The following is a 22,442-nucleotide window of genomic DNA, read 5'->3' as shown; positions in this document are numbered from 1 at the left end:
GGGTCTGTCGCAAGGCTCCCTTTTATGGCCACTTTTTTGTTTTGTTCCTATCAATGATCTTGGTGCATGTGTGTGCTGCGATATGAGGTTGTACGCAGGCAATTGCTGCATGAATATTAAGTGCACGAAGGATTCCGAACCATTCGAAAAGTATCTCGACTCAATACTAGAGTGGTGCAGCAAATGGAAGATGAAGCTCAGCATGTCGAAGTGCAGCGTCATTAGGTTTACGAAAAAAACGAAAAAGAAACGCTGCCTCTACTTACAGATTAATGGATGGAAGAGACACTCCTACGTGTTCTTACGGAATGTAGGCACTTACAACTTCACCAAATGATCGACCGAAATTGTCGGCGCATAGGGATGGCATTTCTTTCATCAAGGTGTAAATATTTCGGTGTATGTCTCTTCTATATCATATTAAACGACAACTCGGGGATCGATAAAGACAACTACATACAGTCACCTAGCCACATCTCATCACGAAGAGACCATGCTTGGAAAGTATGCGAGTATATGTGCTGAAAATATGAGTTTTTAAATGCATCTTTACCTAAAAATAGACTATATCGGAACATCTTCCTGGTGCGGATTGTTAGCGTCCCGCACACAGTGTTTCCTTCTTTAAAACAGCACGTCTCGACTTAGTGCCACTTCTTTCACCACGATTCTTGATGGCAAGGGAAATTGGCCTGCCAATGCATTTTGTACCATCTATCGTATGCCGCTAAATTGTTCATGTCTGCTGCATAACGCATTTAATTATTTCTTGTATGATGATTTCTTTTTTTATAGTAAACCCTTTTACAAGAATGCCACTAGGTGGCTCTATAGCTACATCTATAAATAAATAAATAAATAAATAAATAAATAAATAAATAAATAAGTGGCGAGAGTGCAGCCTTACAGCAGCATTATCTTACTGCGTATAGCAGCAAGCAATCGATCAAGATTTCCGCTCTAACCAGGTGCTCAACAGATTCCGCACAGAGCGGGCTTAAAGTATAACAAGGCGTATGGTGGTGGAACCAGGGAAAGTGGAACACTCCTCTTGGAGAAGATATTGTGCAAAATTTAGAGAGATAATTATACGGAGCAGGTTAGCAATAAATACCGACTCCGTTAGCCGTGTCATTTACCGTCTTCACTTTCTAGATCGACAACACCTACGCCCGGCAGATGGCGTGTTCTGTGTCGTGCCGGTCGAGTCACATTGTAAACAGCAGCGGAAATTCTCAGGGAGAAATGCGGCCAGGCGAATAATAGTAACAAGTCAAAGTTTAGCAACAATGATGAACACATACCTGTGAATGAAACATTAAGATGCCTGAAGGGTGCCGGGTTAATCGAAAATCCATAACTTATGAAAAGGCTGCAAGGAATTTCAGGCCGGCGCAATCGACAGAACGCAACTTTTGATGGCGTGAGACTCTGGGAGTTCAAGAAGGCTGCGTTGGGTAATGTTCTCAACAATAATCCTAGGTTACATGCATGGGGCCCCAGATTACAAGGTGAATAGATGAAGATATTGATTATACCTATCGCTATATACTTATCGACAGCAGAAACCAACACACACGTGAAAAGCATATAATAGTGCCTTATCGAGTGTCTGATAATTAACGAAGATAAAAGCCACATTGGAGTAAATGATGGAAGACGCGGCACCTTCCAGATAGCTTTGTGAAGGTCGCTGAAAGTCGCCCAAAAATTTATATTCAGGTCCTAAACAATTCGACAGCCTGAAGAATCCTCTAGCGTTACTTATCAGTACAATAGAAAACAGCCGCAAGCTGTCAGCCTTTCGCTCTCTGTTTACTCTCTTCTTCTTGCAAGCCTAGTAGTAGATTATACTACTACTACTACTACTACTTGCTACTACTACTTGCTAATACTACTACTTGCTCATTATTTCTCCTGCGAAGAATTATGTTGGGTAGATTTACAAGAAAGCCTTTTATTTTTCCAAGAACACTGCAAGAAACTTGACTCATCTGCGAGTTAGGTAAAACCACTTCTGCTGGACCAGTTGCTTGGTTTCTAAAAAAGGTATTTTGCAGATTCCCAGAATTACTATTTTTTCGGCATCACAATACATTATTTGTCGCTTCGTGGGTGCTGCTTTTCGGGAATGCCTCTCAGCCAGCAATGTCTTCTCAGCGGGCCGCCTCTGGTGGCACTGACTCATAGCCAGCGCTTTGCTTATGTCATGCGTGGCTCGGGCTGTAGGGGCACTGCAGATGCGCAGAAGAACATGCAGTCTCGGTGAGACTCAAAGTTGTTGCCGTTGCCGGGGCAGCCACCGTACACAAAGGGGCGGCAGGTTTTAGCTTTGGCATCGTAGTAGAAACGGGGGATAGAGGCTTGGCAAGGACCCGCGAGTGGTGGCATGTGACAAACGGATGCAAAGGACGCTGCAGGAAAAAAAAACAATGTTGAAGTCAGCCACAGATTACCATCACTCGACAAGGCCTTATCCATAACATGCGGCACCTCTGCATAATGATCGACAGATCTAGTTATTATCTTCAGAGATTATTATTAAAACATCTAGCGCAATGCGCTTAGCGAAACGCAAGAAAATAAAAAAAACTTGGTGTAGCGTGTCCAGAAGTTTAGAAAGTCGTAACACAGATGTGCTTAATAAATGCACAGGAGAGCTGGTTAGTTTGCAGACATGCCCTCAGCGTCGCATTTGTCTTATTTATTGTTTCCTTTCATTTCTTTTTCTATTCTTTTCTTTTTTCGTTTTGTATCCAGTGCAAGTTGGAGAGAATGTACAATATATTCTCCGAGAATTGAGCCAACCTGATTTGCATCTGTAGAGAAATGTATTCGTGTGCTTCTGTTGCCAAGGGCCGATAGTATATTTCCATAGATGAATCGCTCAGTAATATAGCTGCAACGTTAGAGTCACATAGCCCAACACAAGTGTGTCACACTAGTTATATTCGTCGTAGAAAACTGCCACGCTTTCCCATCCAAGGTACACAAAGGCGACCAATACGCGCTCACTTGATGTCACTGAGATGGCATTAAGTAGAGTTTGTTCCCTCACCCAAACTGCTCTTTTCTTATCACTTAACTTTACACCCATCATTCTTCTTTCCACAGCTCGTTGCGTCGTCCTCAATTTAAGTACAACCCTTTTCGTAAGCCTCCAGGCTTTTGCCCCGTAGGTGAGTACTGGGAAGACACAGCTATTATACACTTTTCTCTTGAGGGATAATTGCAACCTGCTGTTCACGATCTGAGAATGCCTGCCAAACGCAGCCCAGCCCATTGCAATTCTTCTGATTATTTTCGTCACATGATCCGGATCCGCCGTCACTACCTGCCCAAAGTCAATGTATTCCCTTACCACTTCCAGTGCCTCGCTACCTATTGTAAAGTGCGGTTCGCTTCCGACACTGGTAAACATTACTTTAGTTTCTGCAGATTGATTTTTAGACCCACACTTCTGCTTTGCCTCTCCAGGTCAGTGAGCATGCATTGAAATTGGTCCCCTGAGCTATTAAGGAAGGCAATATCACCAGCGAATCGCAAGTAAGTAAGGTATTCTCCATTAACTTTTATCCCCAATTCTTCCCAATCCAGGTCTCTGAATACTTCCTGTAAACGCGCTGTGAATAGCGTTGGAGAGATAGTATCTCCCTGCCTGACGCCTTTCTTATTAAGATTTTGTTGCTTTCTTTGTGGAGGACTACGGGGGCTGCGGAGCCGCTATAGATATCTTTTAGTATTTTCACATACGGCTCGTCTACACCCTGATTCCGTAATGCCTCCATGACTGCTGAGGTTTCGACAGAATCAAACGTTTTCCCGTAATCAATTAAAGCTACGAGAAAGCATTTGATTTGAAAGCCACTGCGATATATACTGATAGTACTTGGTGAGAACTTCAACACCGTAAGAATTGAGACGCGCTGCCGACTGCGGATTCATTCATGGATTGTAGTTTGATACCCGACTTAGCCTGCTCTTGACAGCAGAGGTATTCCTTCACAGCTCGAGAAGCACATATGAATGCTTACCAGAAACAAAGTCCTCCGTCATTCCCGATAAGGGCGCATCATGTGGGTACGGCCTGAGGATCGCTGAAAATGAAAAAATAACGCAATCGATCATTTTTATTGTGGTCTGTAAGCATATCTTGGAAAACTTGAGGAGATCTCTATTACCGGCCAATCTCACTTGAGGGCGCTTGTCTAGTTCTCTTGTATTTTTATCTTTAGCCACATTCAGAAAGCTGAAGGTGATTGAGTAGTCATGTTGAAAGAAACAATAAAGCACCACGATTGCATATAAATCAGCCTCACCGCATTTGGTGGATGTTCTGTAGTTGCAACCTACATTCTCAGAAATTGCGTGGTTCGACAGCGTCCCAGAAAAGGTGGAACTTGTGGGTGGTGGATAAAAAGAAAGCTACGAATACTTCTAATTGTTAAACTGAGGGCTCATGATTTCGTTAAAAGTCAGACGCTGAGAAGTAGTGAATGCGTCTCTGCTGATAAGAAATGAACACAGTGCATCCCTGAAGGTTGTTGTGGATTCGTGTTGCAATAAATATATCTGGAATGTTGAGCTAGTGTTAGGATGTCTCTCACGTTAATATGACGCCACTGCTCCTGGGCTTCAAATGTGCAATCATTACGTTTGATCTAAAAGCTACGGCAATGTTGCAGTGGTAGTTAATAATCTGGACAGACATTGTGGTTCGTCATGAAACTGATGCATATTCTTTATGCAGTCCATGCAATTGATCAACCTAGGGTGAGAGCGCGAAACTCTCGGTTACATTTTCATTACTTCGTAACCATAAACTCAGACTCTACACTTCACCGTACCTTTCTCGAACATCAGCAAGAACAACACGATTCTATCGCACATCTTTATTATCACTGCTTTTGCAGGGACCAATGTGTACAAATGTTCCTTTTTTGAAAGCACAATAAATGACTGCAATTCATTAACCGTATTTAACCTACCCCAACGTATCTGACCTATGTGTCTTTTTTCGATATGTCCATATTGCTAGAGTGTATACTTCTCCGTTATGTTACTGTATATATATATATATTGCTACTATGTGATCCTATTCTCTTGGTGCTGTCATTTGGCCTTTGTATAACTGTGCCCTTTTTGATTCGATCTAGCCATGGTCTGCAGTATCCGCATTAATACGGAAATGAAATAAAATCCATATCTATGCGCGGAAGCCACACACACAAACGTGTGTCTGCATGTGTGCCTGCTTGTGACTTCCCCGTACAGAGTTGGATTTTATTTTAGACTCAAGAGGCGCAGTTGAAAATAGGAAGCACGTGAACCCAAGTTTGTCGTTTATTTAACTGAGCTATATATACAGGAACAACAGTGACATGAATGCAGGTCAGTAAAATAAACGAGAAATTTATGCTTCACGTGATTCCTATTTTCTACTGCGCCTCTTGATGCTTTATTCAGATTGCATATCAGTGGCGCGATGCCTGGTAGCCATGATGCCTTGATGTACCATTGCAGGCTTTTCGGGACAGTTTCCTTCTGTTGTGTCAGCAGTGCGCATGGTGCTTTCTGTATGCTACATGCTCTTCAGAAACTGCAATAGCCTTGCTATGCGCCAGCCAAGATTATTTGCACAGGCCATACGTTTTCTTGGAGGAATTGTTGACCTTCTTCGTCGTGCGTCTTCCATGACTTGAGCACCGCACGTATTCTGCGCACCTTGTGGGTTTCAGGTTCTACTGATGGCGATTGCTTTCTTCCGTACGGGAATTTATCGTAAATAACCGAAGCTGAAATAACCTGGAGCATTACAAACGGGGGCACATTGTTTATTCGGTAGCATGATTGTTGTCTAAACATCGTTGCGTATGTAGGTAGAGTAAATTCATATTAGTTACACGGTACATACGCGCGCAAGCACACACGTATATATAATTATATACGTGTGTGCGGATTATACAACCACCAATGCAATTCGTCTAACTTGGCTTTTCTAATACCCACTAATCGCAAAGTAGGTGCTTCAGCTACTCACGTTTTTCAGCCGAACAGTTTTCGTGGCAATGCTCCTTGGTCTCGTACTTGTTCTCGTTACCGCCACAGCCACCGTAGTAGAACTGCTCGCACCTTCCGCTCCCAACGTTGTACCACCACATCAGCTGCTGTGCCCTGCAGAATCCTCTGTGCGGTGCCTGGCGGCATTCCCTGTCGAAGTTCCTCGCCGCTGTTGGACAGACAGGATTTATGGGAGATTTAGGACAATTGCGAGAAGGTGATATTCCGCTTATAGTATTTCCATTAAACTTGGCTCGTACTTAGAGCCTCGCCGTCGAAAATTTTGTGTCGTATGCAATAGTGAAAATCTTTGCCAATATTTCTGATTTGTAGAATTATGAAACAATCTGAAATTTCTTTCTTAAGCAAGGTTTTCTTTCGGGCATATCACTCGACAGGTCAAGGCAGATTGTAAATTTCTGGGACATCTTATAGCCTCCTTTCTTTGTTTGAATTCTAGAAGATGATGCTTGGGATTTACTAGGAATGACCTTTATTACATTGATTTTATCGTATTGTTCAAAGTAGTATACTGTATAGACAGAATTTATTCAGCCTTGATTACAAGTGTCACTGCAGCACTTCTACAAGCCACTGGGCTAGGCTAGCTGCTTTAGGAATTCCACAATGTTGGGAACTTCAATGTACGCACATTGTTTTCACCAGCATCTTCATCATTCATCACCCCTCTTCCTCCCCGTCCATTTCCCATTCTATAAAGTAACAGGCCTAAGCAAGCTACAGTTCAGCACAACCTCTCTGCCTTTCTGTGAATATATTTCTCTATCGCTCTCTCTCTTTCTCTCTAGAATTTGTAAAAACGTGCAAAACATGTAGGGAGAAGAACTGTGCAATCGTTCTTATTAAAAGTTTATGGTGGGAGGTCATAATGGCGGTAAAGTATAGAATCCAGGTGTATGGTTTAAAGTTTCACGTAAATTTTGTTGTGCATATAAGAAATCATAGAGTTACTAAATTTCTTACTGATCTCACGTATCTCTTGTTTTAAAGTTTATATTTCATAGAGATATATACATATTCTGGTCAGCCAACTTTTTGCTTCATAATGATTTATTAGGCTAAACTCTTATTGAAGAAAAACAAAAATCAGAAATAAACGGGTGTTCCTAAATGCAAGTACCACTCGACCTTGAACAACTCTTGCTCTATGATAAATTTTAAAGCTTTACTTTTCGAACGAGATTGATGACAAACAGCGCGATAGATCGGCATCGATGTGCTGGTACATACATAATCATATCCCATATGCAGGTTTCCGCAGGAAGAACAAGAATTTCACGCGGGTTATTTTGACGGAAAATGTTTAATTCAGTTCCACTTCGCATAGTACTAGCCAATGCTTTAAATTATGAGTAGCTTCAACCCTCGTTCAAGGTTGTCCCAGAGGCCATTGTAAGGCGTCCTAGTTGTGTAAACAAAACAAAATCGTTATGAATGGCCGGCTTTCAAAACTGCTTGCAGTTTTGCTGGTATTTAATTTTCTGGTAGTATCGACGTACTTATTTTCTTATGCAGTCATGCAGGGGCCCAGAAAGGGCCTTAGTGCTAGCAAATGAAATAAGATAATTGCGACCTTCTGCAGCTACTACTCACCAAACGCGGTGCCGATGAGAGCCAGGAAGATGTAGAGCTTCATCTTGTTCCGGTAGTTCTAGAACAGCAATGACGACCCCAGTTAATGTATCGCCTATATATACGCTCTAGAACAATAGCGTTCACGCAACGTTTCCGGCGAGGTGTATCTATGCTCATTGAGCGGTTCGGATTAAGCGCAATCTCGTTGCAATATACGCAGTGAACGCGTTACGAAATCCACTCACCTTCCCAATTTTACGGCTATATCTGTGATACAAAGAGAAGTACAGAAAAATATTAAAACCATGACGCCCCCCCTTGAACCACAAATGGAGGGGGGGGGGGTCAGCTTTCGTTCGATATTGCACCCGCCTAAGGACGGTAGCAATCGTGAAATTTGACTAATTGACTCGTGTTCTGCTGCATCATTACCACCAAAGGAGGATGCAAAGGGAGAATAATAAATCAATAACGGCGATAACAAGCCGCTGCAGGACAGCATTTCACACCTAAAATTTTAAACCCAAGTGAAATATTGCGAGTACCGTGCTCTCTCCTATGCACATGATGCAAGAATTCAGTGAGAAGACGGGTAGCCTTGTTATGCGTTTTCAGATATCTTGCTTTGTGCTTAGTTTTCGGTTGGGTGTCCTGAAGAAGTGCACTGCAAAAGTAACATAATTCGCCCGCAGAGCTCGAGCGTGAACACGTTGGCGCCAGGAAATCGTAGAGATGTGCGGGGCTCTCGTGTTGTGCCTAGTCAATATCCCGCGCCATTCCGAGCATTCCGGTACGAGGAGCCGGTACGATTCTGCTCGAGCAGGGAACTAGTGCGGCCTCCTATGCTTAAAGACTAAACATCGCTGTGTGGAGTGCTGTGATTGGCTTGATTGTTGAAGAATAACCGGCAACAATCAGGGCGCCTGAAACAATCAGGGCGCGGTTATCAGCGGTTTTACCACCAACAACCTACTCGCCGTTACCCACATGGAATGAACAATGATATGTCGCCGGCGAACGGAGTGGAGGTTGGTACGACCAGAATGTTTACATTTTGTGTTTCTGCTGCGTCTGTTGTGGGCCCTTATAATGTAGCGTGCTAATAAATTATAAGGCATTTATTTACCCTTATTGTAATCAATTTTCTGCAGTCCTATTGCTTTGTGCTTTCCATAATCTATCCGTTGTAGTTCGTTATTTCCTACCACTATTTTGTCAGCATTTACAACACAGAGACCACTGATGGTGCTTGCCCTCTCGTTGCAGCGATACAAAATATGTTTAGGGGAAGGAGGCATTGTTTTAACAACCAGTTTTGTTTTCACAAGCAGCATTAGAAAGCTAAAAAATTACATACTGGGAGGATTTCCAGCATAGGGAGAGGATAGAAACTACTCAATTTTGGGGCAACAGTTCTGTCAAGCTAAATGCATTTTTTGATGGAGTTACGGTTTAAATTGCAACGTTAGGAGGAAGCTTTAGCTCAAGTGCTCCTATCTAAATACATGTAAAAGGAGAATTCGTTTTTCTCGGCAACCACTGCACCAAATTTGACGAGGTTTGTTGCATTTAAAAGACAAACTTAAAATCTAGTGACTGTTGGTTTCCAATTTTTGAGTTAGATTGTCAATTCTTTATTAAAAATTGGCAAAAATCGAAAATTTTCAAAAAACGAAACTATCAAGTTTACAACTCTGTAACTTAACCACTATAAACGATAATACAATTCTGTGAATTGGATCTAATAGTACATCTAAAGCGGACAAAATTGATATGTTACACATGAATATAAAATAATTTAATAATAGAGAAATACAACTTTTGCAATACCGTTGTAGCCAACGTAACAAATTCACGTAAGATGTAAAATGACATATTGAATTCGTCCGTTTTGAATGATCTAATGGATGCCGTTTACACAACCGCGATATCGGTTCTTGATGCAGAGATATGAATTTATAAACTTCGTGCTTATATTTTTTTCAAACGGTCAAATATTTGAAAATTGTTGTAAGAAAATTCAAGCCCTAAATCGAAATTCCGCTTCCAATAGTCACTAGAATTTAACTTTCTCTTTCAAATGCGACAAATTTCATCAAAATCGGTCCAGGCTTTATCTCAGGACTAGATCGTCGGAGGCAGCGGAAGAAACGGCAATCGCATTGGCTATAATCAGCGGTCGGCAACAATACAGAACAATAATCAGCGACTCCAAGACGGCTATTAGGAATTTCACAAAGGGCTGGGTCTCCACCGAGGCGGCCAAAATCCTGAACCACAGAGCAGAAGACTTTAAGAACGGCACAATTACACCCAAATACCTCAAATGGATCCCGGCACATATGGGAGAAGTTACCATGAATGCCCCTCCCAACCTCAACGAGAAGGCTCGCCGAGTCGCGCGAAAACTAACCCACCGCGGCACGGACAGTGACGGCCCAACACCCCGCAACCCCCGGGGAAGGGAGAAGGATTGCGGCGGAGGCGATGGAGAAGAAGGAGGAGGCGACGACGACGAAGAAGCGATAAAAGACGACAGGGACAGACTGGTCACGTACCACGACATAGTGACACACTACACGAAACAAAGAGAAGCATACCCACAACCCCACAAACAACTCGACAGGTCTCAAGAAACAGATTGGAGAAGATTGCAAACCAGAATGTTCCAAAACCCAGTACACTTAAACAGAATAAATTCAACCCAATATCCAGACGCAAGCTGCAAGCTCTGCAAACATGAACACGCAGACATGGCACACATCTTGTGGAAGTGCACACAGATCAGTTCAGTATACGTAGAGGACAAGATAGAACCGGACCTTCTCGAGGAGCGATGGCTAAGCGATCTGACTAGCTCAGAACTACACGACCAATTATGGGCTATCCAGCGGGCCCGGGCAGCGGTGGAAAGGCTATGCCTCACCGCACACAATGCCCGGGTGGCCTGAGCCCGGGCTGGCAACCTCGCAGGTCCTTTTTCCATTAAAGTTTTTTCCGTCCGTCCGTTTTCGCATTTTACATGTATTTGAATAGGCCGCGTCGGAGTTGGGCCCGAGCTAAAGCTTCCTCTTAAAGAAATATACTAATTAGATGTCAGCTCCCTGTGCAGCATTTCGAGCAGTGGGTCTCGAGGCAATCTTGCTGTTCTGTTGAACTAAACATATATATACCGTTCTGGAAATAAAAAAAAATTACCGACGATTACGTTACTTCCTAATGCGAAATTTGAGCGCAGCAAATAAGCTGTTTCACCTTTTCGATAGATTGAGGCAAAGAAATCGAGCAACACATGTATGCGCTATCACAGAATTTTTTTTTTATTTTTCACACGTAATCCTTTAACAAGGACTCCACTAGGTAAGCTTCTGCTTCGGCGGCACGCACCTCTGGATTCTGACGGCGACGGCGCTGGGCCTCTGCTCTGGCAGCTCGTTTAGCAGCAGCAGCAGCAGCAGCAGCAGCAGACGGAGGACTTCCATCGGTCGTCTCGCTCATGGCTCAGAAAGAACTGGCAGATAATTTCGCAGTGGCGAACGGCAGCGGCAATTTCGGCTCGGGCGGTGCACATATACAGATCCGCCGCCACCGATCTGGCTCTCTGATTGCCACCGCACAGGGCGAACGGCAGCGGCAATTTCGGCTCGGGCGGTGCACATATACAGATCCGCCGCCACCGATCTGGCTCTCTGATTGCCACCGCACAGGGGTTGCATTGGAGGAGGAGCGAAGAAAGGAATTAAGTTCGAGCCGGCGCTTTGACAACCGGAGACTCGCAGGAAGAGGGGGGAGAGGGGCGGCGTGTACACCCAGCGGCAAACGATGGGGGCAGAAGCGCGCGCAGCAAGCGGACAACACGATAAAGGGAGGAGGGAAGAGATAGCAGCGACTGACTGATGCCGCTGACGCCGATAGTGAGTCAACCCCAGCTGCGGAGTTGGTTTCAGGGACAACGCCGCCGATGCCGACACAAACAATATGATACCCTCGCTTCCGCAGCGCTAAGAACCAGGTCTAGCCGTGGGAAGGTGGTCACGTATTCGTCGACGTGCCGGGGCCTACGTGAAATAACCGGCACGTCGGCAACTGAAGAGCACCCTATCCGCCACACAAGAACAGGGGGGGGGGACCCTTTCCTCCTCTTTCTGCATGGCGGCGACGGTGTTCTATGCAGTCACGTTATCTTGACTCTCTAGCGGCGTCAGCGGCATCCAGCGGTATCAGTCGGTCGCTGCTAGCGCTGGGGGGATGAAAGGGGGGCGGAGCTGGTTACGAGGCCGACGACAACGCCGACGACGACGCGAAACCCAGGAACGGACGCCAAAGAGCTGCGCTCTAAAAAAAAATCTGCGCTTCCATTATCGTGAAGAGTGGTAGAAGCGAAGCTCGGTATGCGCCGCTCTTCGTTGATGTATCGCCTTCGCTTCGCGCTGCCTCACGACGAGGATGGCACGTCGACGACGAGACCATTCTCAAACGCGTTCCCGGCGGGGTTCATCAAAGGCCGCGTATTCTTCGGGTGGACGCGCGGCCACCTCCTGGTGCCGTTCCTTCAAGACAGCGTTCTCTTCGGCGGAGCAAACTAAACGCGGCCTGCCCATCTGAAAGCCTGGCCTAAACTCGCGCGGTACGGTGCGTGCTTGGCAAACGAACACGCGATCGCACCCTTTCGCTCCTCAGGAGAGTGCGACGCCTGTGATTGGCTAGTGCCTTGCGCTGCGTCTGCTTCTTTGTGCACATAAAACCCCGATTTAAAGGGCGCCCATGATGAACCGACAATGGCTGATTCGGCTAGCTTGGTGGTTTCGCAGCCCGACAAGCACTTTTGATTTTCTTGCAGCTTTAGTTTGTTTCGCATGGCAACACCAACGCCGACACGAATGAGGGAATACAATCTTCGCCAGAATACGGAAGTAGATGTACGCGTGTTCCCTGTGAAGGGATTGCGCTATTTCCGTGAAGAGATTTTGTATTCGTTGTGATGGAACTCGTTGTTGCATATTTGTTGGTTTGCCGTATGATAGTTAAGAGAACAGAGCGTGCGTAGCTCTTGTTTCCGAGTTGGTTGGACGGGATGATCAACATCTTGTGCTTATGTCACTGAGGAACATTGAAGTCTTTAAACCTCCAATCTATCCAGCATATATATATACGAAAAACCACATTGAATTGTTCTACATGCATCCACTTATGTACCATTTCTGTTACTTTCCTCGACTGAATTCTCACAAATACGAGAGCTGTATCTTATTTATGTAAGGTGCGCAAAAGCTAGTCGAGCAGCGCAACTGATTATCGTTGCCCCTTGCCTGCCAAAACACTGTTGCATACCTTTGTGATATTTATTTACCACGATATCAAACTATGCAAACTGAAACAAAACCAACGCTCAAGAAAGTAATCGTAATCTTCTAGTTTAATGTGTGTGGCCTGCCGTCTGGCAGAAAAGAGCGCCTTTTTGGGGAACCTAAAGATATGCTGTGAAAGAAAATTGATGCCAGGTACACGCTTGTGAAATGTAGGAAACGGCATATATGGAGTTCTCCTGTGTTTGACTTCTGATTTTCTTTTTGTGTGTGTTCTTTTCTTCTTGTTATCTGCGTTATTTTTGTGTTCTGATCTTGTGATTGTCTCTTCTTTTCGTTTGATCATCTCTTTTGTTGGGACAATGTATCTTCCTAATGAGAAATTATTAGTGTGGTGTGATTATCCTGTCAATTTATTGATAATGTTTGTAACTCTGATCTTTTCAATTATCATCCATATCGTTGCGTCGATCTAGAATCTGCGGTTCGTGTTTCTTAGTGAAACACAGGAGAACCGCAGCTCCGCTCTGCGCTGGCGTTGTGCCTTCGCTGCTTCTCATTCTTGGGGTTCGCTTGTCTCCGCTGGTGTTTCGCTGCTGTTCCCTTAGCGCGAAGCGAGGGATTATTCACTCTTGGACGGCGCTGGCGCTCACAGGTGACCGCGCTGACGTCCGTTGCTTCCGGAGTGGGTGTGGGCTGGATTTGAACGGGGGCGTGTGCACCAGGCGCTCGTTAAATTTCGGTGTCCATGGCACGAAACGCCGTCCCATGAGAACGCGTTCCCTTAGGTTTTCTCTCTTATACCACTTTACGCTCTCGTATACTTCTTTACTTTCCCCTTCTTCTCTTCCACCACCTGGTGGGCGCTAAGCTTCGCTTACAGCAGCGCACCTCTTCGCGGACGCATATTGTGGTGGTGGTGCCATCTGTCGGCCCAAGGTGGAACGTCTGCCTGGCGTGACAGACTGCCTGTGACAACCACGCTCAACTAGAATTGCGAGCCCTAAACAGCTTCGCTGTTAAAATGGATGTATCATGCTCGTTCATTCGATCACCATGCTTTCTATCATTCTATCATTTCTATCATTCGATCACCATGCGACGTAAAGATATTATTTTGTAGTTCTAAGACATACAATCTTGAGTTCTCGCTCCAAGCAATGTAACCCTCACATTACCGCCGCATTGTGCAAAGCAGCAGACACTGTTTTCACGGGGTACTGTAAATGCCGAATGTTTTAAGCAGTGCTGTTCTAGTGCATACAATGTCCGATTTTGCTCACGTAGCACATGCGGCGATTTAGTGGCACGTATTCACTGACAGGGATTGTCAAAAAATGGCACTCAGAAAAGACCACTTCGCGCAGAGCGTGGCAACTCAGCCCATGTCACATGTGTCACATGTGCCAAGAGTCACTGCTCACTCTCTCTATGGTCTTTGTTTTACCGAGTTAAGATTGTGCAAACATAGGCTTTCTAATATATCACCTGCATAACAGGTAACATGATGGCACAGGGAAATATCCGACGGGTTATAGGCACCTATAAAGACGTGATTTGTATCGCTTCAATACTGTTAACAAAGCTCGCTGCCTTACTTTTTGTTAGACAAATCGAGAATACGAGCGAACGCAAGATCAGTTCACTTTACCCCAGAATTTTTACGTAATCTTGCTCAATTGTATTTATTACCCTAATTTATACAGATGAAGAAAAAACGCCATAGTTTTTGGCCAAATTCACATAATTTTTAGGGCAATATGTTGTTTCCAGTAATTACTATATGCGAAACTTAAAGACCAGTGTCTCCCTTCGAACGAGTGGCGTCCATGGTGGCCTGTCATCATCAACATCAACATTATCGACATCGTCATCATCAGCCTATATTTATGTCCGTTGCTGGACGGCGACCTCTACCGGCGATCGCCAGATACTCCTGGCGCTTGCCGATGGCAACTTGCGTCTGCAAATTCGCAAATTTCGTCACCCCAAGTAATTTTCTGCCGTCCTCGTCAGCAATTTCTTTCCCTTGGCGCACATGGCGTAAGTCTAATTGTCCACCGTTCATGTATCCTACAACTTACGTTGCGTGCACAGCTCCATTCTTTTTTTTTCTTAACGTCAACGGCTGCTAGAGGAACGGTCATCAGGGGGTATAATGCCGCTATGTATAGCGCCCATTTTGTTCGGGAAAGAGCATTGATCTGGACCATGAGGTTATCTTGCAGGAGAGAGATAATCTTTTCATCCAGAACATAATGATTAACGAAGGCGTCTTACAAGTTGTGAACGATGGCAGCCACAAATGAAAACGTGTCTTTGAATCTGAATATCTCAATATAAGAGAGCTCATTTCCATAGAGCGCGAGAGCCACCCACGCGTGAAAAGAAATCGGATTAGTGGTTGCGCCGTAGAAGAAGCGCCAGATCTGGGGTGCTATGCAGGATGCGCCGAGTTTCTCGTTCACCCGAGTTTTACCCGAGTTTGCTCGACGGCAGTCAGTGAACGGAGATAGCGTCAAACGCGCAAAGGCTGCAGGCAAAAAAATATGTAGACAAAAAGCCGCGTATGACAACATGAGCGCACCCTGCGCGACACGCTGCTTCCACGTTTCAAGTGCAGACGGCTGCACAACGAAACTCGCCAGCGCCGCGTATTGTTATCAACGGATTATCGCAACTTAGCAATACCGTAACTGTCCCGCTGTCTGTCTGCAGACTTGGGGTGAGCCGCTTGCCACGCCTTTCCCGGGCGCGTCAAGGGTGTGCCTCCTCTTTCGGCAACTATCTTTATATCCTCGATCGAATGCGAACAGGGTACATGCGGCGCATTCTTGCACCTACGCTTTCGCTCAAACGAATACGTTAAAATACAACAAATAAAACATCGAGCATTGTTATTTATTTAAGTGTCTGTTTTTCGTTTTGAATGCTAGAAATTTCTGATGACAAACGGAGATCGAGCAAATTATTAAATTTTGCACTTCTTGCCGTGAGTGGCGACAGTGAGGCGAAAGCTTAGAAGCAGATACATTGAAGCGGATCGCACGCACGAGGCAGTTCATACGGTGAGAAGTCGCCTAGGGGCGCTACAGTGCTATTCTCAATAATGTCAGTGATCACCACTCTTTCTTTATTAGGGGAATAGAAACGCAGCGACGTGGTACGGCTGTTCATCGCAGGCGCCTTAAGGCCCCCGCTTTACCAACTAAAAACGTTACACTAGTCATAAATACGGGAGCAACGGCTGTCGCTGCAAAATGGTGGTCCGTAGTGCCCGTAGTGACGCAGTTTAGTGAAAATGTACCAGTTTATCTTTGTGCGCGAAGCCTCGGCGATGCATTGCGAAAAAGTGCGTGCTTCCCATCGACACAGTTCATCGCTTGTCATCGCTTGCCCAGTGAAAGTGCCTCTGAGCGCATGTACGCAGTATTTGAGTGTTTTGTGCGCACCAAGGTGCTTGCGGACTACTTATGCTGGAGCCAGCAGCGATCGCAGAAGGATATCGTAACGACACCGCAGCAATCGCATTTTGGCAGGTGAGGGCTCTTGTGTGCGGTTATGAAATGAGACTTCGAGCTGAGGAAGGTGGTGGAACTGTTGAGTGCGAAGTGCTTGTGATGAAGAAATGCCATTGCACTGGGTCTAGAAGAGCGAGCGATTCTCGGACGCTGATCGTGTTTACGACGTTGTGGCTCCGATACATCACCGATGACAGAGCAGCATCTCAAACGACTGCTGCGATACGCACTCCTCAGCATCGTCGTCACCCTCGGCGCATCGACGCCTTGCAAGCAGCTACAGTGACGTGCCGATAATTATTTACTGTGCGCTACGTCGCCACAATGCAGGAAATGAAACCGTGCTGTGGGGCCGTCTCAGCCCGAGAAGCCAGCGACAGTCAACGCTTTGTTTTTGATAGTAGTGCGCAGTACATCACCGACGACAGTGTGTTGTACGTGTTTTATGTCGGTGGTGAATATTGCTGATGCCTCTCAGCTCGGCACCGCGTCGCTGTTGCCTAAAGATAAGTTGGGCGTGGCCCAACCGTGGTGGGTGCGCGAGCAAGAGTTGCATGCCTCGCGCGGGGCGTGACCTCTGGCTTTGATTGACAGGCGAACTCGTGCTAAACTCGTACATCGCGAAACCCCCTCCGAGTTCAACTCGGGAACATGGCGGCGGCAGCAGCAGCCTGTGTTATTGCAGCCAGCGGCAGCAAGCGTCAGTATGACCGTCTGTACCCGTTCGCGTACATGACCGCCGTGGAGTTTCAGCGTCATTTTGGCCTGTCGAAGACATCAGTGCGCTGGCTGTGTGACGAGCTAAGCGAAGACTCTCGTGGCGGGCTTCATTCGCTCAACGTTGAAGAGCAAGTCCCCTGCGCCCTCCGTTTCTACGGGACTGGGAGTTTTCAGGGAAGCGTGGGCGCCGAGCGTTACATTGGACGTCATCAAACTATTGTGAGCCTCTGTGTCAGAGATGTCTGATGCGCTTATTGATGCGGCAGTGCGGAAGCGGTGGCTGGCTTTCCCGAGGACTGCGGCTGAGCGGGCATTTATAAATAAACGCTTCTTACTTCGCGGAAACATTACGAACGTAGTCGGGTGTGTCGACGCAACGTACGTAGGAATTAAGGTGCCTTCAATGTCAGCGTTACTGTGATTAGCATTGAAGCAATGTCTAGACGCACCATATTGCCAAATTTGTCACTTCTCTGTAGCCGACTTAAATTTTGTGTTTCCGACGTCACACATGCGGCAGCCTATGATACTGACTTTTTCTCTGGTTGCTGACTTTTTACCGATTGTTCTAATTGTCTATCAGGGTGCCTTCCAAATGGCTCACTTTTTCGGGGAATGAGGTTAATGAAGTATAAATAGATAAATGGATAACACAAACTGTGTGAAGTACCCTGTGAATGCTAATCTCATAAAGAACGGGTTTTTTTATGAGATTACTTAGTACAAGTGACTTAGTATGCATAAGGCTGAATTTTGGTCATGCGTCATCTGTCGGCCACACTATGAAACAGCAAGGCATTGCACAATTTGTTGCAGTGCGAGATGCGGATGTCGCGCCAAGCCGGTTGTGCCTATGCATTTATGGCAAAATGAAAATGCATTGAGAATCTTAGTGTGCTGGCTTGCATGAAGAAAATACTTCAGATTGTTTGCTCTGTTCACCGTCGATGCATGTGCCAGTGGTTCAGTGTATTTCATTAGGGGGGGGGGGGCAGCGTTATTCTGTATGGACAAATCGTATATTTTAGTCTCATAATAGGGCTCTAATTCTTCAGCAGTAGAACAATGCAGATCCAATGCTCTGCAGAACTAAGTGTGCGTGAAGATGTCGTGAATCACCAAGGCAAAATCACATATCGGGAGAACTGGGGTGCAGGTGCCAATGAAAAGTAGGTCTTTAACCCGCCATGATAAAAATAAAGATTGCAGAGTGAATAGACCTTTTGTACAGCTTTAGAGCAATGATTACACAAACTGTCACATGCTCAAACGTGTAAAAGCTTGCTGCAATGCCAAAGTAGGGTGAGCGATATGCAGGATGTTTTGGCATTGAACATGTCTTGTAAATGCTATTTTTATTGTAAGCCTCAAGCCTCACTGTCACGCCTTTCCCTCCGGCACTCCCTTTACTGAAACGCAGCAGTCTTTCTATTGGTGTCATGATGATGATGGTAACGGCAGCAGTAAGGCTGGTTAATGCTTGCCCCTTTGATTCCTGCGAGTTTAGTAGTACAGAATATGGCACGTGCATACACCTGTGCAGCAAACTTTTATGCTTGCGGTGATTTGTTGGAGAGCTAATTCGTGTTGGGACATTTCAAAGATGTGCGCCATTGTGGCTTAATAACTAGATCATTGGTGAGGTTGAAGACTCGTATCGGTATAGAAGCTTGTAGCTGAATTGCACCACAATTCGACGGGACACAAAGAAGAGAAATACACACAGCAGAACGCTCTGCTGTGTGTGTTACCCTTCTTTGTGTGCCGTCGAATTGTTGTGCGATCCAACTTCAAATAGAGCATTGGGCCTCTTTGGTACAGGACCGAGGAAGTGTGAGCTATTCGACACCATGCCAGTGCCTTGCCACACAATTATGGAAGTCAAGGTTTGCAAACAAAGCTTTGCTTTCAAATCCACCTGCTCATGTAATACAAGCACTGATAGAAAGAACCATCATACAAAAATAATGGTGAAATGAATGGCCTTTGAAAATTTGTATGTTGACACTAATGACATAATAGGTGCCACAGCAAACTCGACAGTTGTACTGGACAGAGCACTTTGTTTCCTATGTGAAGCACAAGCTTTCATTACATGCTGTGCAGATAACCAAGCTCAGTTTGTTTTAACGTGGCACACAACATTCACTGTAATCTGTTTTTGATTCTAAAGGAGTGCCAAACGCCACCTCTTTTTCAAGGATGTCATGGGAATATTTGGTGAGAACTGTTTACAGCCCCTCATAATAGAAGTGTGGCCAGCCAGCTTTGCTTGGGTGCCTTTATAGATTTCTGTTCCTGATCATTGTGTGCTATCAAGTTGCTAAAGTCTATGCAACCAGTGCAAGGCATTACGTGATTCTATTGTCGGATACAACTTTAGGAGGCCGAGGAATCTGCACTTCAACGGCAGGTGAACACAAGCCTGCACGAATGGGCACACACTCTACACTGACGTCGTGCCGCTGGACGCACTAATACCCGCCCATTGGAGAGGGACTATTTCTTTAGACGTGGAGGCAATCGGCTGCTGCACTTTGGTCATCTGGGCGGGGCCTCTCCTATCTTCTGAAGTTGTATCCGACCAGAGGATGCCGCTTTTCATACAACACAAAACGACAAAGTGTACAATTATTTGGCCTATGAAATGGATACATCACAAGTGAGCTATGCATGCGTTTAAGCTGTGTGAAAATTAGTACATGAAAATATATGACATTGTTAAAGAATATGTGGTATCGAACATGCACGTAATGGCACGTTTAAATCGGGGAGTGTTGCATTCATGTGCACAGTCTATAGGTGATAGCATTATTAAGGTCATGCCGTTTCCTGTCTTTTCATTGTGAAATACACACACCGTTCATCTTGTGGCTAATCAACACCCACTGTATTCTTGCACATAGAACAAACAGCACAATGACGTATCTGCTGCATTAGTGTGTTTTTCATTTACACGGTCCAGGTTGTCTTATGTGTTTGCCCATTTTGAAGAGACATCAAGTGCATGTTACAAGTGTTCCAATATGCACAGCACAATGTTTACTGCAATAATTTTATTCATGCTCTTGAATAATAAACAAAATAATAAACTGAAAGCTCCTTTATAAGGTGTGTTCTGGGAGCTCGACTGGAAAGAAGTGAGGGCACTGATCCTACTGTTGCAGAGCAGCCCTCTGGACCTTGCCACACTCTCAAGAGCATGTGCCTGGCGCTCGCCTACTGCCACCAGGCGCTTGAGTACCTCCAGCAGCAGAATGTTTTGCTGCAAAAAAAGTGGATTGTTGGAATGAAGCAACCGCATATAAACCATTATTTACAAATAAAAATGCTCATTGCACTATTGGTACTAACTGCCCTTGACTGTGGAAGCCTTTAGTGTAGGCATAATAAAACAATTTGTCGGGACAACATTGCTTTATGTTTCATAACGGGTTGTATTTTTCAGAGCCAATTGTAATGTTTATTAGTGTGCCAACAGCTGACGTGTCCTCGAACCTTCACGAGTCTCTACTGTCAGCACCACAAACCTATTTTTGTTCACTGCAAAATCAATGGCGCTCCCTACAATCCCGTCTTATGCGAGCTGATTGCATCCTATGCCTACAAACATCATATTTTTGTCCCATTACGCAATTTTCTACCATCCTCGGCTGCAGTTCTCTCTCCTTGACATCCATTCTGTCACGCTTATGCAATCACCTGTTATAAATTGGCAACAAGTGATTGAAGATGTGCATGGCCTGCCCACCGATTCCATTTTTTTTTCTTAATCTCAACTAGCATATCAGTTGCCACGGTTTACTATGCCACTGTCTTCCTGCCATAATGCTATCTCCAACAATTTTTGTTACTTCGCTTTCTGCACAGTCCTCGACTTCTCAAGTTTCTTTGTTAACCTCCAGGTTTATGTCCTATATTGCATAACCGGTAGAATGCAACGATTCTAAACATTTTTCAAGGATATCGGTAACGTAGCGATCACGATTCGGTAATGCCTCCCATGTGCTGTTCAACCCATGAAATTTTTGTGTAAGTTTCCTGCTTTATATCAGTACCTGCTATTGATATTTCACCTGGATAAAGATACTCTTCCATAGATTCTGCGGGCTGAATGTCACTGATGAACTTCTGTTATATCACTAAGTTAGTGAAGGTTACCTTTATCTTTTCCATATTTTCGCGGGCCCACGTACATGTAAAAGCACGTACACTCATTGGCTCTCAATGCCTTTTTTAAACTGCAGGACATTCAGTTCGTTACTACGAAAGTGACTTAATCCGTGCACTATTATTATGCTAAATATGAAACAGTAGAAATATACTTATCTGCAGTTTGTCGATGCCTCCGTCACTGTGTTGGTTGCGAGATCCATCGTCGGCACCACCTCCTTGTCGCACCGTAGCCATATCGGCTGTCTTCCTTTTGCACACACTATGCAATATTCGTGACGCTCGCAGTCACGCAGAGTGGAGGAACTCGGCGCACTCACCGAAGCAGCACCGGATAAGTTGTTTGTTCAGGATTGTGCCGTGAACAGTAAGTACGCGTTGCGATCTGTAAAATCGCCTAAGCTATTCGCAGTCTTTCGGGGTGCACGGAAAGATTGCTCACGGAGGAACAGAACTATCCAAGATATAGTGGTCATCGTCGAGCCTGATCACTACGTCGCGCACTGCAAGCTCGTTGTACGAGTTTGTTTACACTGGGCCTCTTCGATGTTTAGCCGCCATGCTCGCCCGATGAATGTATGTGATGACGCCACCACAGCGTTCCCTCGTGGTATAATGCGAAGCGTACTAAATTACAAATTAGTCGAATACACATTAAGTGTACATCTTGTAAGCTTTAAAATACTTTTAAACCACGTTAAACTAACTAATAATGTTGTATTAAATGCATTTGTTTTATAACTCGCTTGTGTGTGTAATGCACTCGGTGGAACGACAAACAAGTGAAAGAAGGCACGACCATGCACCGACGGTATGATCACGTGAGCCCCAGTTTGTCGACCGCCCAGAAGGCAACGCCCAAGGAACGATAGCCACCCAGAGTGAATCTAGATAAACCAATAAAACTGGAGGCTTCTCGAAAGATAAACTGTGTCTCGGCACCATTTGTGCTTTCATCTTGGGGTGTCGCCAGAGCTCGTGAAGATCCCGAGTTTCGCCAAACTCGGCGCATCCTGCATAGCACCCCTGCTCCCTTGTTCGGAACAAAAGGGAAGGCGGTCCGAGG

General features: G+C 45.2%; 1 protein-coding gene across 3 annotated transcripts in view; it reads right to left on the bottom strand.

Annotated features, from left to right (window-relative positions):
* LOC142587481 (thrombin inhibitor hemalin-like) overlaps window positions 1-22,442 on the bottom strand; it is an 83,042-nt gene that overhangs the window by 30,174 nt on the left and 30,426 nt on the right. Inside the window, exons 1-4 of one of the 3 annotated variants that reach the window (XM_075698528.1) lie at window positions 7,675-7,777; window positions 6,041-6,229; window positions 4,035-4,097; window positions 1,938-2,414 (exon numbers count right to left, since the gene is read on the bottom strand). In XM_075698528.1, coding sequence (XP_075554643.1) covers window positions 2,203-2,414; window positions 4,035-4,097; window positions 6,041-6,229; window positions 7,675-7,717 — 507 coding nt within the window. In that variant the 5' untranslated portion in view covers window positions 7,718-7,777 and the 3' untranslated portion in view covers window positions 1,938-2,202. Of the gene's footprint in view, window positions 1-1,937; window positions 2,415-4,034; window positions 4,098-6,040; window positions 6,230-7,674; window positions 7,806-22,442 lie in introns of those variants that run through there. The other 2 variants (XM_075698527.1, XM_075698530.1) reach the window with 2 other exon arrangements.

The sequence above is a fragment of the Dermacentor variabilis genome, chromosome 7 (genome assembly GCF_050947875.1).
Source record: "Dermacentor variabilis isolate Ectoservices chromosome 7, ASM5094787v1, whole genome shotgun sequence".
Taxonomy (NCBI): Eukaryota; Metazoa; Arthropoda; class Arachnida; order Ixodida; family Ixodidae; genus Dermacentor; species Dermacentor variabilis.
The sequence above is the reverse complement of the archived record's forward strand: the minus strand, read 5'-3'. Positions and strand labels throughout refer to the sequence as shown.